The 15,600-nt window shown below is 49.4% G+C and overlaps 1 protein-coding gene and 1 long non-coding RNA gene across 3 annotated transcripts in view; one reads left to right on the forward strand and one right to left on the reverse strand.

Annotated features, from left to right (window-relative positions):
* Positions 1–4: 4 nt before the first annotated feature.
* ICAM3 (intercellular adhesion molecule 3) lies at positions 5–15,511 on the reverse strand. Of its 2 annotated transcripts, XM_064280646.1 has the most exons (7): positions 8,633–15,511; positions 7,824–8,090; positions 1,922–2,227; positions 1,275–1,559; positions 652–906; positions 283–531; positions 5–198 (listed from the first exon to the last, which is right to left on the reverse strand). In XM_064280646.1, the coding sequence occupies exons 1-7, from the start codon at positions 8,712–8,714 to the stop codon at positions 5–7; spliced, it is 1,638 nt and encodes a 545-aa protein (XP_064136716.1). In that variant the 5' UTR covers positions 8,715–15,511. The 2 variants fall into 2 exon arrangements, with proteins under 2 accessions (XP_064136716.1, XP_064136715.1); XM_064280645.1 differs by having other exon boundaries at positions 5–531.
* Positions 1,413–15,600, forward strand: part of LOC135230660 (uncharacterized) — a 33,002-nt gene continuing 18,814 nt past the window's right edge. The window contains exon 1 of the long non-coding RNA XR_010321229.1: positions 1,413–1,531. This is a non-coding gene — a long non-coding RNA (uncharacterized LOC135230660). The remainder of the gene's footprint in view (positions 1,532–15,600) is intronic.

Below are 15,600 nucleotides of genomic sequence, written 5' to 3' on the forward strand. Positions count from 1 at the left end.
CAGCTCAGGACGGCTCCTCCCCCTGCAGCCCGTCGGGCTGTGTAGACGTGAGAGGCAGCGAAGTGCTCTCGTGCTTCACGCAGTAGCTGCCTCTCCTCCTCTGCACCCCGAAGACGTACAGTAAGGCTGCTGTGACAATCACCAGGCTCAAGACCAGTAACACCACCATGGCGATGGTGACGGAGCGGGCGTTCCGATCTGTGCAGAGAAGCGCGGAGTGAAGACGCGCCCTGGCCAGTCCTGGAGTTACTCGTCCAGACCCACAGCCCCGCCTCGGCTCACCCTGAACTTCCATCACCACCTCCACGGTGGTTATGCCCCGCGGGCTGATGGCCTGACAGTGGTAGGTGCCATTATGGTATAACCTGACGAAGAATGGGATCCCGACGGGCACCTTGATATGGGAGCCTTCCTGCAAACACTGCAGCATGGGATCCGGGTTGCCCCTTGCCTGACACTGCAGGACCTGGTAAGTTTTATCTTTCCACATCAAGCGCTGGGGGCATTTGGTCCGGTCAATCTTGGGACCGTCTGTGGGACAGCCATGTGATCAGACACACCTAATACACCGTGAGCACAACGGGGCAAGGGAGAGTCAAGTCTTTTCAGTTCAGGGGAGCAGGGAATTAAAGGTCAGGGTGACCAACTCACACAGGACATTTAGCTGGACGCTCCTATTTTTGTGCAGGACTTTCCCGTCCACTTCCAGCGTAGCATTGCAGGAGAAAGTTCGCCCGTTGTCGCTCTCGGTGGCGTTTAGCTGGAGCTGGGCGGGCTGCCCCGGGGCCATGATCGGAGCCCCGCCCAGCATAACTTGGACTCGGGTCCCAGCCATGCAAGTCACAGTCACCATGGTACCCTCAGAGGCGCTGGCCTCGCTCAAGTTCAGAATGGGCTCCACGAAGCCTAAGGGCGGGCATTGTACAGCAGTCCTCTGGCCATGCCCCTCCCGTCGGCCAGCCCCGCCCCCACCGCCCCTTCCTTCTCAGGTTGTCCAGACCCCGCCTTTTGGCTCCTCAGGCCCCGCCCTCTTCGCACTTTCTCACTCCTGTGAGCCCCCGCCCAATTTAGGGCGCTCAAACTCTATTTCTCGGGTTACTCAGGCCCCGCCCACGTGCAACTCCTTCCATTTGGGCTCCTGTGGCCCGGTCTCCCCAACTAGCTAGTCCCTATTTGCTCTCTTTCTGCCACGCCCATCGGGCTACAGAGGCCAGAGGCTGGGCACCTCTGCTCCACCCGTTGAGCCGTTCTGGCTCCGCCCCGCCCCTTCTTACTGTAGATGGTCACATTCTTCCAGGTCTCCCGGCTCTCTCCTGCCAGGGTCACCTTGCAGACAATCTGGGCGCCCTTCTGCTCCTCGCGCGCTGTGGCCATGGCTGTAGCCCTGAGCGCGTCCCCGTGGCTTACGACCGTGGAATTCAGCATCTGGTCCCCCAGCGTCATGTGGACCTGGGCCTCCCAGACCGGGAACACTCCATCCAAGGAGCAGTTCACAGCGGTCTCTTTACCCACCTCCAAGATACGAGGAGCGGTGAGAAACGGACGGGTCATTGGCAGGGCTAGGGAGAGGGGCGAGTGTGAGCAAAGGGCATGGACGTCCTGCAGCCCTTTCCTGGGGTATTTTCATTCCCTCGCCTGGAATATCCTCTTCTCGGGACACTCTGCGGCATGGGTCACCCCCGTCCCAGGACACACCCACCCCTTGGCCGGAGATCACAGCTTTCTCAAAAGACCCTGCTGCCGTGGGCACCCTATCCCGGGACACCCTACTCCAGTGGCTACGGGGAAGCTCTTCCCAGAAGCCTCTGCAATCCAGTACCCCGCAGGCAGAGGTCCTACCTCCCCCAGAGTTCTGCACCCCAAACAGGAACCCCTCTCCCCCTCTAAACCCGCCCTCTCTATGGGCATCCCAACGCCTCACCAAAGGTTCGGAGCTGCCTGGAGGTCGAGTTGTTCTCGAACAGTCCCAGCCCCTGGGGCCGCAGGTCCAGTTGCGTGCTGCATGAGAAGTTGGCGCCGTAGTCCTCCCTGCGCGCAGGCATTGTGGCCGTGACCTCAGCAGGCTCCCCCACTGCGGGCTGCCTGCCCAGTTCCTCCTGCCCGCGAAACAGCACCATGGAGAGGTTGGCCCGGGGAGCTCCGCCCCATACCTGGCAGTGCAGAGTGAAGTTCTCGCCCACTGGCTGCCAGGGGGGCAGGGGCGCCAGCTCCATGCGCTCCGGTAGCCCTGTGGGGGTAGAGATGGCATTTGTCAGCTGGCCCTGTAGCCCCCATTCCAGGAGTGGGGGGAGGCAGAGGGAGGCCCTGCACAGAACTGTGAACTTTGAATCAGTCCAGGTAGAGGGCTTAGAACTGCACCTGTGTGTTTGCTATTGCCGTTAGTGTCATTATTGTTTCCTGTGTTGTTAGACACCTTGCCAGGCCCTAAAATAAAAGTCAGATTTTTATTTCCCAAGGATCTCACCATTAAGAACAAAAAGTCATGAAGGAAGGGGACTAACATTTATCATCACTTGAGATATTCATAGTAATCATAGAAAGTTTCTATTTAGAGATTTCCTTAGGCATTCCAGGTGTCGCCCGCTTTCATCGACATAGCAGCTTAGTGAAATTTGCTCTATTTTTTCCTTTTATGGATGGCCAGGAGAGGTGAGGTGATTTACCAAGAACACAGCCAGGAAGTGGCAGAGCCCAGGCTAGCCCAGGTCTCCCAAACTCTAGACCCAGGTGTCCACTGGCCTCGTTGCTGTCATGTCCAGGGACTCCATCCTGGCCTAGAACCCTGCCGTCGCCACTCGAAGAACTTGGTCCAGCCCTCCCCAATCAGTTCCGGGCACCCAAAACTCTCACCTCACCTGCTACGTGTGGCCTCCTCAGGGTGTTCTGGCACAGTCTGGGGGGTCTTAAGGGTCCCCAGGCCAGTTTCCTCCCAGCTGCAGCTGCATGCCCATGGCAGACAAATGCCATGGCCTCCTTTGGGGAACATCTCACTTTCACACTTGACAACTCAAGCACAGAGGCCACGGACGGGCTGATAGGAAAAATATTTAGTATCTAAATATTTATAATTTTAGAATATTTAACAAGGAAGGTATGATCTTAACCTTGGGTACCACTGGCCAGGGACTCTAGTTTGCTGGGAAATGCTGGTAATTGGGCTGTCAGGGTTGGGGGAAGGAAATCCCCGACTTACAGCATTTGCCATTTTCTGTGGTGTAAATACTCTCACTATGGCTGATTACAAGCTACCACACTGATGCGGAGTTGAGAAGGGATGAGCACAATTGACTCTCATGAGCCAGGACAGACTGTTCCAGCTCAGCACTGGACAGAGGTATCCCAGGGAGTGTCAGCAGAGAGATGCACAGGCAGGTCCACTCCCAGGTCATGATCCTGGCAAATTTCACAGACACACACATGAACAGAGACAGGGACACACACACAGACAAACACACAGATATACACAGTAGCCCCACAGGTACAAAAACATGTATACAGACACAGATACTGGCACAGACATATTCACAGATATACTGACATGGACATACACATACATTCACATACAGAGACATGATAGAATGGTACAAGACCAATGACTTCTTCATTGCAAATACCTCTCTCTTTTCAACAACATAAACTACAACTATATACATGGACCTTGCCAGATGGAATACACAGGAATCAAATTGACTATATCATCAGTCAGAACAAGGCCAGGAGCCAACTGTAGAACAGACCATCAATTGCTCATATCCAAGTTCGAGTTGAAGCTGAAGAACATTAAAACAAGCTCACGAGAGCCAAAATACAACCTTGAGTATACCCCACCTGAATTTATAGACCATCTCGAGAAGAGATTTGATGCATTGAACATTAATGACAGAAGACCAGTTGAGTTGTGGAATGATATCAAGGACATCATACATGAGGAAAGCAAAAGGTCAATGAAAAGACAGGAAAGAAAGAAAAGACCAAAATGAATGTCAGAGGAGACTCTGAAACTTGCTCTTGAACATAGAGTAGCTAAAGCTAATGGAAGAAATGAAGTGAAAGAGATGAACAGAAGATTTCAAAGCGTGGCTTGAAATGACACGTGCAAAGACCCAGAGCTAGAAAACCAAACGGGAACAACACTCTCAGCATTTCTCAAGCCGAAAGGACTGACGAAAAAATTCAAGCCTTGAGTAGCAGTACTGAAGGCCTCTACAGGGAAAACACTGAATTACGCAGGAAGCATCAAAAGAAGATGGAAAGAATACAGAGTCACTGGGGGGTGGGGGGGTGACCCATGCCGCAGAATGTCCCAAGAGGATATTCCAGGCGGGGCAATGAAAATGCCCCAGGAAAGGGTGGCAGGACTTTCGTCCCCTCTGCTCATGACTGCCCCTCTCCCTAGCCCTGCCAATGACCCGTCCGCTCCTCACCGCCCCTTGTGTCATCTGCTTATTGCAGATTGTTAATGAGTCTTCCTCGAATCCTGATGCCACGTTCTTTTTCATACGGTCCAGCTTCTCGGATTATTTGCTCAGCATAAAGATTAAATAAGTGTGGTGAAAAGATACAACCCCAACACACACCTTTCCCTACATTAAACCATGCAGCATCCCCTTGTTCTGTTCGAACTACTGCCTCTTGGTCTATATACAGGTTCCTCTGGAGCACAATTAAGTGTTTTGAAATTCCCATTCTTCAAAATATTATCCATAATTTGTTAAGATCCACACAGTCAAATGCCTTTGCATAGGTAAAACATCTTTCTGGTATCCTCTGCTTTCAGCCAAGGTTCATCTGACATCAGCAATGATATCCCTCGTTCCATGTCCTCTTCTAAATCTGGCTTGAATTTCTGACAGTTCCCTGTAGATGTACTGCTGTAGCCGCCTTTGAATGATCTTCAGCAAAATTTTGCTTGGGTGTGATATTAATGATATTGTTAGATAATTTCTGCATTCTATTGACTTACCTTTCTTTGGAATGGGTACAAATATAGATCTCTTCCAGTCTGTTGGCCAGGTAGCTGCCTTTCAAATTTCTTGGTATAGACAAGTGAGCACATCCAGTACTGCATCTGTTTGTTGAAACATCTCAATTGGTATTCCGTCAATTCCTGGATCCTTGTTTTTCATCAGTGCCCTCAGTACAGCTTGGACTTCTTCCTCCTGTACTACTGGTATTTGATCATATGCTATCTCCTGAAATGGTTGAACATCAACCAATTTATTTTGGTACAGTGACTGTGTATTCTTTCCATCTTCTTTTGATACTTCCTGTGCAATTCAATGTTTTCTCTGTAGAATCCTTCAATACTGCTACTCAAGGCTTGAATTTTTTCATCAATTCTTTCAGCTTGAGAAATGCTGAGAGTGTTGTTCCCTTCTGGTTTTCTAACTCTGGGTCTTTGCACATGTCATTATAATACTTTGTCTTTTCAAGCCACCCTTTGAAATCTTCTGTTCATCTCTTTTACTTCATTTCTTCCATTAGCTTTAGCTACTCTGTGTTCAAGAGCAAGTTTCAGACTCTTCTGTTCCAGGACACAATGAGGATTTGAAACACTGATGAAGATCAAAGTCTACAGCCTTCAGTATAGATTATACCTCAACATAAAACAAAAATCTTTACAACTGGACCAATAAGCAACATCTTGATAAAGTATTGTCAAGGATATCAGTTTACTGGGATCCACAATCAATGCCCATGGAAGCAGCAGTCAAGAAATCAAAGGACGTATTTCATTGGAAATATCTGCTGCAAGAGACCTCTTTAAAGTGTTAAAAAGCAAAGATGTTACTTTAAGGACTGTGATGGTTAAGATTGTGTGTCAACTTGGCTGGGCCATGATTCTCAGTGGTTTGGCAGTCGTATGATGTTGTGATCACTTCCATGTTGAGATTTGATATAATGTGATCACCCCCATGATGGGATCTGCTGTGAGCAGTCAGTTGAAAGGGAGTTTCCTTGGGCGTGTGGCCTGCATCGAATATAAGTGGACGTTCTGACAAGGGACATTCTGGTGGGCTTTTACTCTCTCTGGATCCTGCAGCTGGCTCCTGCAGGTGGCTCCTGCTCGTCTGGCCTCTGGTCCTTGGGACTTAAGCTAGCATCTTACCTGTGGTCTTGCCTGCCGATCTCAGGATTCGTCAGTCTTCACAGCCTGTGAGCAACAGCCCTGCTCTCTGACCTACCAATCTTGGGTTCTCCAGGCACTGCGGCTATGTGAATCAGGAGAAGCCTCCTGACCCACAGACTTGGGACATTCCAGTCTCTACAACGACATAAGCCACTTCCTTGATATAAATCTCTCTCTCTATATATATTTATACACTTCACTGGTTTTGTGTCTCTAGAGAACCCAGCCTTAGATGAGGACTAAGGTGCAGCTGACCCAAGCCGTGGTATTTTCAATCACCTCATGTGCATGTGGAAGCTACACAATGAATAAAGAAGACCGAAGAAGAATTGCTGCCTTTCAATTATGGTGTTGGCAAAGAATATTGAATATACCATGGACTGCCAGAAGAACAAATTTGTCTTGGAAGAAGTACAGCCAGAATGCTCCTTGGAAAGAAGGATGGTGAGACTTCATCTCATGTACTTTGGACATGTTATCAGGAGGGACCTGTCCCTGGAGAAGGACATCATGCTTGGTAAAGTAGAGGGTCAGCAAAAAAGAGGAAAACCCTCAGGGAGATGGATTGACTCGATGGCTGTCACAGTGGACTCAAACACAGCAATGCTTTTGAGGATGGCGCGAGACCAGGAAGTGTTTCGTTCTGTTGTATGTAGAGTCACTGACTCATGGGCACCTGACAGCAACAACAACAGAGACACATACACACAGATACTGATCTGCAGACATATATATTCACAGACAGCACATGCAGAGATAGACACGTACACACAGGCACACACAGCTGTAGGCACACACAAACACAGAGACACAGACACCCGTACAGACACTAACACAGATATATATGTCCGTTCACACGGACACGCACGAATACTGACATACACAGATACATAGGCTCAGGGACAAACACGTAAGTACATGAAAAACTGCCACACAGATCCCGACACACACACACACACAAACTCACGGGCATATTCATAATCTCAGACAGGTACACTACATTCACTTACAAAGCCTTCACAAAATAGTAGTCACTATGTGTGACATCGTCTGTTATTTTCTAGTCTGTTCTATTTTTTAAAATGCAGAGAAACTCTGAAAGGATGTCTAAAACACTGGTAACAGGGATAGAAGTTCTGGGAAGAAAGACTACCTGTTAAGAGCAGAAACTTGGATGCTGGACTGCCACTGGCAAGTGACTTCACCCCACTGAGCCTCAGTTTCCCTGTCTGTGAAATGGGGCTTATCACTGCACCTACCTCCCAGGGCTTTTGTGAGGATTGAATGAACAAATAGGTGTCAAGCCCTTAAGATAATGCCCATATGCAGTGAGTGCTAGGCAAATGACAATTTTTACTTTACATCTTTTTATATTTCTTGGGTTTTGAACCACATTAATTTTTACCTACCATCAGAATAAAAGTAATAAATAAAAGACATGAGATAACGTTTTAAAAATTGCTCGTTGGGACCCAAATAAATTGATTTCACAACTGGGCCCCTGGCAAAAGGTTGAGATGTATGTCTGTATGTGTTTGTCTTTCTGTTTTTCTCACACACACACACACACACACACATACACACACACACACACACACGTCCAGGTCCAGCCCTGGGTCAGAGCCCTGGTCCATTCCTGCAAACTCAGCCCCCAACTGCTGCCCACTGCCAGTCGCCAGCCCCGTCCACTCACGGTACACGGTGATGCTGGTAGAGCCACTAATCTGGGAGCCATTGCAGAACCCAGCACAGATAATGTCGCTGTCACCAGTCACATTGCTGAGCTGGAAGGCTGACCAGCTCAGTCCACTGCCCACTGGCTGCTTGGACAGGGCCGTCTCCAGGATGATATTTTCAGGATCCGGGCAGTCAGCACTGCAGTTCACCAGGAGCGACCCTCCAGTGGGCACCACTGGGTTCTGGGGCTCCACCCGCAGGGGGGACACCTGCCCCTGGGCACCTGCGGGGGCATGAGGAAGCTCAGGTGGCTGTTCCAGTATCCCCCAACCCACCCCTCTGCAGGCCCCCTCTTCATGCTGGGATATGAGGGGAAGCAGTCTGGTGGGGAAGACAGATGACCAGAAAAAAAAACGGGGAGAATTCCGAGGGAGGCCCTGATCCAGCCTAAAGGAGAGAGTGGGTTACAGGAGGCTTCCTGGAGGAACAGACACCTACAGCCAGCTCTGAAAGGTGGATAGGAGTTAGCCATGTAGAAGGGAAAAGTGTTCCTGGCAGAGGGAATAGCATACGCAAAGGGCTGGGGGTCCTGATGGCTCATGGAGAGTGTGTGTGTGTAGCACAAGTCACACAAGAGGACCGGGCTGTGGGGATCCCTGAAGCCCAGTTAAGGAGCCCGACTTTCTCCAGAGGACATGGAGGAGCCCCGATCAGATTCGAGTTCCCAGAAAGGCGCACAGCAACCAGACCAGCAGCATGTGGGCAGCTGTGCTTTCTCCGTTCCCCGCCCCCAACCTACTAGTCCCCCCAACCCTAGGCACTCACCTGGGGGCAGCAGGCAGCAGACCAGCAGCAGGAGGATGAGCAGAGACAGGCAGGCCTGGAGCAGTGGTGCCAAGGGCACCATGGTGGTCAGTCTTTGGGGAAAAGGTGCCCTGATGAGGTGCCAGCAGTGCAGGGGGTGGGTAGGTCACCCAGGGAACGGAAATGGCGGTTAGGATGCCAGAAGCCAGGGGCTGCACTGTGGCCAGGCCCAGGGAGGGGCAGGGGGATTCTCTGTGGCCCCAGAGTGGGCTACCTCGGCAGGTGCGGGGCCCAAGAAGCCCGGGGGTGGGGGTGGGGTCGCTGGGCACTGGCAAGTCTCTGACAGGGCAGACCTTAGCTGCACTGCTGGCTCCCAGGTGAACCCACAGGAAGTGCTAACACAACTGGTTTCCTTTGTTTTCACCAACAGGGACCCTGCGGGGAGGCGGGGGTGATGAGACACCTTCCTTCAGAACTGGGTGAGATGGTGATTGGTCCTTAGAAAGGGAAGTTAATGGGGGGGGGGGCCCTCTGGGCACTGTCCTCGAGGCGCTAGGTGGGATTTCAAGGCAAACTTTCAAAGGGGGTGACAATGGGAGACTTTTAAGCATAGCCTCAAGAAGTTAGTGTGAGATTTTAACATTCTGGGGGGCAAATAAAGAATTTGGGGGTGACAGTGAGGAACCCCTAGGATGAGAGATGCCATAAAAATGAACAGAACCCACATTTATTGAGCGCTTACTAGATGCCAGGCCCTGTGCTGACCCTGAGCAAGGCCATGGCCCCTGAAGGTCCTTTACCTTTGAAGATCTTGAGGATCTCCCACTCCCTGCAGGCAGTGCCAAGGCAGGTGTCTTAGGAACGAGTCCTGGGCCACTGTCTTGAAGATGCCACTTGTAACTGGCTTTTACCCCTGTCCTGCACCCTGCCTTTGCCCCTCCAGCTTGTTTCTTCACTCCAAGAAAAGTGCTCTGCCCTTTCTCCTCCCCTCCCCTCCCCCCGGCCCTGCCCTCTCTCCTTCTCTGCCTCTCTCAGCTCTCCACCAGCCTCCTCACTTCCTGTGCCTCTATCCCAGTTCTATAAGAGAGACCTTGTTGAGGGCCTTGATAGTGCCGTGCCTGGTATTCATCTATTTTCCCCATCCCTAAGGCCATAGCACCCGCCCCTTCTTGCTTGGAGATCCCACCAACTAAGTCTCTCTGCTGCTGCTCTGTCCCCCCAAAGATCCGCTTGCCACAGTTCTTGAGAGACCAACTCAAAAGGCAAATCAAATCCCGTCATTCCCTCTGTTTCACATCCTCCAGACTCCTTGCCTGGGCCTAGCTGCTCCGGACCCCTCTGCCCTTAGCTCCTCCCAGCTTCCTCTCCTCTTTCTGCTCCAGCCACACTGGCCTCTCTGCTGTGCCTCAAGACCACACCACTCACCCAGAACAGTCCCCTCTCCGGGCCTTCGCACATGATGTTCCTTCTGCCTGGACCACTCTATATTTACACGGGGGGACATGGCTCCTCCCTCACCTCCATCTACTCAGGTGAGGCCTTCCCAGGTGTAAAATGGGGGCAGTAGTACTAGTAGCAGTATCAGTAGCAGCATCAGAACCTGTCTAACTTCAGGGAGGACAATGCAATTCAAGATCAGCCCAAGGCTGATCACTATGAGCTGGAGACCAAACATACCTCCACTCTCCAGCCTTTTTACCGATTCTGACACCAACCACTCCTCCCACAGCACTCTACTTCTCTTCTGGGCTTGATAATCTGTTGCAGTGGCCACACAGAACTCAAAGAGCATAGTTAAGTGGTCTATTCAGGAAGTAACAGACTACAACTCAGGATCAGGAAGCATGTAGGCAGAGTCCCCTTCTTCAGTGCAGGACAGCTCTCTCAGCTCCTCTCGGTAGGACAGGCTCCTCTTGGCCTTGCCATCCATTACTGCCCACTCTGCCATGGGCCCAAGCTGGGCCTGTCGCTACTGGCCCTGCCACTGGGTCCCTTGCTGTCTTTAATGTTATGGCTCTTGACCTGGGTTACAGCCCTTTTAGGAGGTTCCTTGCCTCTTCTCTCTGCTGCTTTTCTTCCTGCTTCTATCTCAAAAACCTCTGTGGTGCTGGCTGCTTATATACACAACTGCTTGTCAATTTCAAGGCATGGCCCCTCCCAATGGGGGTGGGCACAAGCTGACCAATCCCCTCTCAGTAGGCCTCAGACACTTCATTTGCATAGTAGGCTACACCTCCTCTCATTTGCATAGTCTATCAACAAATCCCTGCAAGGTGCATACCAATCACAGGGCAGGCTGCAGCCCAGGACCAGACCAAAAGTATCAAATCAAGTTATTCACAATTTACCCAGGAAATATCAATCAACCTGGACAAAAGTAACAAACCCTCTGGGGTAGAAAACTAGGACAAAGATAACCCCTCAGGCCTTACGGGGAAAAAAATCTCAAGCTGTTTTTTCAAAGAACCAAGGTAAAAGGCCATATACAGGAATTCGTTTCACCACACCTGGTCACCCATTTTACAACTGTCACTCAGCCTTAGGCTTTACCTTTTGTCCCCATAAATCATCACCTTCTAACATATTTATAATTTACTGTTTTTTCTTTCATCACTTTCTAACATACTTATAATTTACTAACCCCTTTTTTTTTTTTCTTACTGCCCCTTGAATGCCTCTCCCACCTAGAATATAAGGGCGGAAATCTTTGCCTAGCTCACTGCTGTACCCCAGTGACTAGAACCGTGTCTGGCACACAGTAGGTTCTCAATGAATATTTGTTGGATGAACACACACAGAAATTTGGTACATGGGTTGGGGGTCTTGTGACCCCTGAAATCCTTTTGTGGGACCCTCGCAGGCTTCTGTGAACTCCGGGATGTTGCCCTAATAGGTGATTCACAAAGAACAGATGTCCCTTGGCAAAGGAGACAGGTGATGTCTGTGCCCTCCCTGCTCCCAACCCTGCCCTGTCGGGGGTAGATCTTGCCAGGGGCTTGGTCCCTTGGGCCAAGAGGGAGTGAAGAGAGAAGCGGGGAGCCCAGGAAGAAGTGTGGTGGCAGTGGCCACCAAGTCTCTGGAAGACATGAGTGATGACTGCCCCACCTGGGTGGGAAAACAGGACCCTAGAACGTGAAAGGCCAATGTCTGAGCTTGAGACGGGTGGGAGGAGAGGGTGCTCCCCAGCCCAGGAAAGATATGAAGTATCTGCTATTGTATCACACCGTGTTGGAACTGTCCCACCCTGAACTTCCTCATCTGTGAAGTGGGCATGTCCAGAGCCCCCACCTTCTAGACTGCCACCTGTCAGTCAGGTTGTCATACTGTAGTGGCTTGTGTGTGTTGCTGTGATGCTGGAAACTACACCACCAGTATCTCAAGTACCAGCAGGGTCACCTATGGTGGACCGGTTTCAGTGGAGCATTTCAGCCTAAGACAGACTAGAAAAAAAGCCCTGGCAATCTACTTCTGAAAATTAGCCAATGAAAACCCTATAGATTGCAACAGAACATTGTATGACATAGCGCTGGAAGATGAGCCCCTAGATTGGAAGGCACTTAAAATACACAGCGGCCACAATAATGGATTTGAGCACACCGACCGCAAAGATGACGAAGGTCTGGGCAACACTTCGTTCTGTTATACATGGGGTCACCATGGGTTGGAGCCAGCTCTAGGATAACTAAAAACAACGACCTTCTAGAGATGCCAGGAGCAGCCAGTGAGCTGAACCAGCACACAAGGACCTAATGCAGAGTCTGTGGCCTCACAACTGCACCCTGTTGTCCACAGCAGTGGGGGTGGGACCGCCTCACGGGGCTCACAGGGCTGACTGGGCTCAAGCCTGAGCCGTGTTTGCCATCTCCTCAATGGTAACATGGCAATCACAGTGCTCCCTTCTGGAGTGGTGTGATCACTGAGCACTTTAATACATGTACAGAGCTCAGCACACTGCCCAGCATATATCTAACCCTCGCCCTAAGCCCACGAGGCCCCTGGTTTTCTCCATTTTACAGCTGAGGCAACAAGTTCAGAAAAGTGGCGTGACTTGCCCGAGGAGGCACAGGGAGTTGGAAGATTAAGCAGACAAGTCCTGACAGTGACACCTCTCATCTTGTGAATTTCTGAGGACTCCTTCAGGTGGGGAAATACTGCTCAAAACTGCAAAGACATCAGGGCTTGCAATCCTGTTGAAACTCTAGCAGGATATTTCACGGGAAAAGCCATATTAAAAACAATTACATCCACCTATTTTGATTTGCACTCAAAACATGAGGGGGGTGGAGGAATGGAGAGATGGAGAGATGCAGTATGCTAAAGCAAATTTAACCACTTGCTGTCAAGTCAACCCCGACTCCTGGTGACCCCACATGTATCAGAGTAGAACTGTGCTCGGTAGGGTTCTCAATGTCTGAGTTTTTGAAAGTAGATCACCAGGCCTTTCTTCTGAGGTGCCTCTGGCTGGACTCAAACCTCCAACTTTTCAGTTAGCAGCAAATTTAACAGCATATTAATTGTGGAATCCAGTGGTGGTCACTGTGCAATTCTTTCAACTTTCCTGTATGTTTGAACATTTGGAAAATAAAAATTGCATCCTGATGGATCAGGGCATAGAGCCCCGAGGCTGTTCATGTCACAAAAGGAGTGTCAGCCGGACGCCCTGTGCCCCCTGCTGAGAAAGCACAATGCCTCCTGCGGAGAGGTCTCCCCACAAAAGTGAAACTGAATCTGACCAAGACTTCACAGGAACCTCAGAGGAACTCGATAAGCCACCGCGAAGATAGCAGTCTACCGGACAAACAACCTGGTTTTTTCTTCAAATATGTTGCCAGAGAGGAAAAAAGAGGACAGGAACCTGGAATTTAATGATGCAGCATGTAGACCTTGGATCCTTATTCGAACAAACCGTAAACAAATGAATAACAAATATTTAAGAGACAATTGGGGAAGTTTAAATACTAAGAGGCCATACAATGATGCTGAGGAATTATTAATTTTAGGTTGATAATGATATGATACTGTGGTTGTTTCAGTCATTATCTTTTTGAGATACATATTGAGGTTTTTACAGGTGAAACGATGTCTGCGATTTGCTTCAAAATTATCCGGTGTCAGGGGCTGGGGTAGCGGCAACACTGAAACTAGACTGGCCATGGGCTTTGGAAACTGGTGAAGCTGGGTGACAGCTAAGTACAGGTTATCTTAATGTCTCTAGTTTTGAATATGCTTTAAAATGTCCATAAGAAAATGTTCAAAAAAAACAAAGATAACTACGCAAGATTAAGTCAAGATAATTTTGAAAAAAGAATGAGGAGAGAACGGTTCTATAAACTATTCAAACATAGTGGCAGCCTCTTTCAAAATTACCAGGCCCAGACCCTGCAACCTGCCACTCCATGGCTGAATATACATCCTAGGGTCCCCTTGCACGTGGGTGAGACAGTCACTCACTGCAGCAGCATTATAGGAACGGGAAGGGTTGGAATCGAACTACAAGAACACCAAAACCAAAAAACCAAACCCGTTGCTGTCGAGTCGATCCTGACTCATAACGACCCTAAAGCACAGAGTAGAACTGCCCCATAGGGTTTCCAAGGAGTGGCTGGTGGATTCGAACTGCCAACCTTTTGGTTAGCGGCTGAGTTCTTAACCACCGCACCACTAGGGGTCCTACAAGAATACCAGTTGGGGACAAACGTTGTTAACACTTAAGCAATGGGCCACAAAAAAACAAAAAACAAAGCCATTGCCATCAAGTCAGTTCTGACTCACGGCAACTCATGTGTTACAGAGAACTGCTCCATAGGTTCTTCTTGGTTGTAATCTTTATAGAAGCAGATTGCCAGGCCTTTCTTCCACAGTGCCACTGGGTGGATCTGAACTGACAACCTTTAGTTTAGTAGTCAAGCACAAACTGCACCACCCAGAGACCTACTACACAATCATCATAAAACAGAATGAAGACCTTCTGGATGCCTTGGTACATGGAACTATCTCCAGGATCTATTATATAAAACAAACAAAAAAAGCAAGATACAGAGTAGAAGCTCTGTATGGTAGAGCATGCGATTTTTGCAAAAGATGGGAAAGCATATAACATATATGCAGAGTTCCTCGTATCTGCATAAAAGATCTCTGGAAGCAAACATAGGAAACCTGAACACATTGGTTGCTTCTGGGGATAAGAAAGAGATGGCAGATGGACAGAGGAAGGAGCCATTTTACTGCCCATTCTTAAGTGCTTTTTGAATTTTGAACCGTGTCAATCCTGGTGGTGTTAGCTACCATCAGTCAGCCTCCGATTCCCGGTGACAAAACACTGCCTGGTCCTGCACCGTCTCCATGATTGCTTGTAGATCAAACCATTGTCATCCATAATGCTTTCATTGGCTGATTTTCAGAAGTAGATGGCCAGGCCTTTCTTCCTAGTCCATTTTAGTCTGGAAGCTCCGCTGAAACCTGTTCCATATCTTAGCAATACACAAGCCTCCACTGACAGATGGGTGGCTGGCTGCTGAGCTTGAGGTGTACTGGCCAGGAACTGAACCTGGGCCTCCCTCATGGGAGGCGAGAATTCTACCACTGAACTACCAATGTCTCCAAAAAAAAATCTTTTAATTAGAGTGAAAAATTTATTTAGGAAAATGTTATAAAAAGCGATTGCTGTTAAAACAGCATGTCCCAACAGCAGAGTTTCAAAACACGAAGGTCTTTAGAAATCCTGTGGGAAAGAGAATTGTTGGACTGCCTTTCACAAACGAATCTGACTATATCATTGTCTCAAGTAACATCCTGTTACCTACAAACACTTTGGCAAACACCAGAATGACAATCATACAGAAGGTTTAAGTACTTCCTCTTGGTAGTCTCTCTGCTAAGCGTTTTACATACGCAACCTCATTAGCTCTTTTCCTTAGTCCCATGAGGCAGCAAACAGGACAGTCTCAATTTTACAGGTGAGAATGGGGTCCAAGAAAAGGGAAGCCACT

This window comes from Loxodonta africana, chromosome 3 (assembly GCF_030014295.1).
Source record: "Loxodonta africana isolate mLoxAfr1 chromosome 3, mLoxAfr1.hap2, whole genome shotgun sequence".
NCBI classification, from domain to species: domain Eukaryota; kingdom Metazoa; phylum Chordata; class Mammalia; order Proboscidea; family Elephantidae; genus Loxodonta; species Loxodonta africana.

Excerpts from the sequence above, each read along its gene's own strand:
- ICAM3 (XM_064280645.1), bottom strand. The coding sequence starts at position 8,714 with ATGGTGCCCTTGGCACCACTGCTCCAGGCCTGCCTGTCTCTGCTCATC. Across the intron at positions 907-1,274 it reads GAAGAATGTGACCATCTACA|GCTTCGTGGAGCCCATTCTG; the intron begins GTAAGAAGGGGC and ends GCCCGCCCTTAG. Across the intron at positions 532-651 it reads CGTCCAGCTAAATGTCCTGT|ACGGTCCCAAGATTGACCGG; the intron begins GTGAGTTGGTCA and ends GCTGTCCCACAG.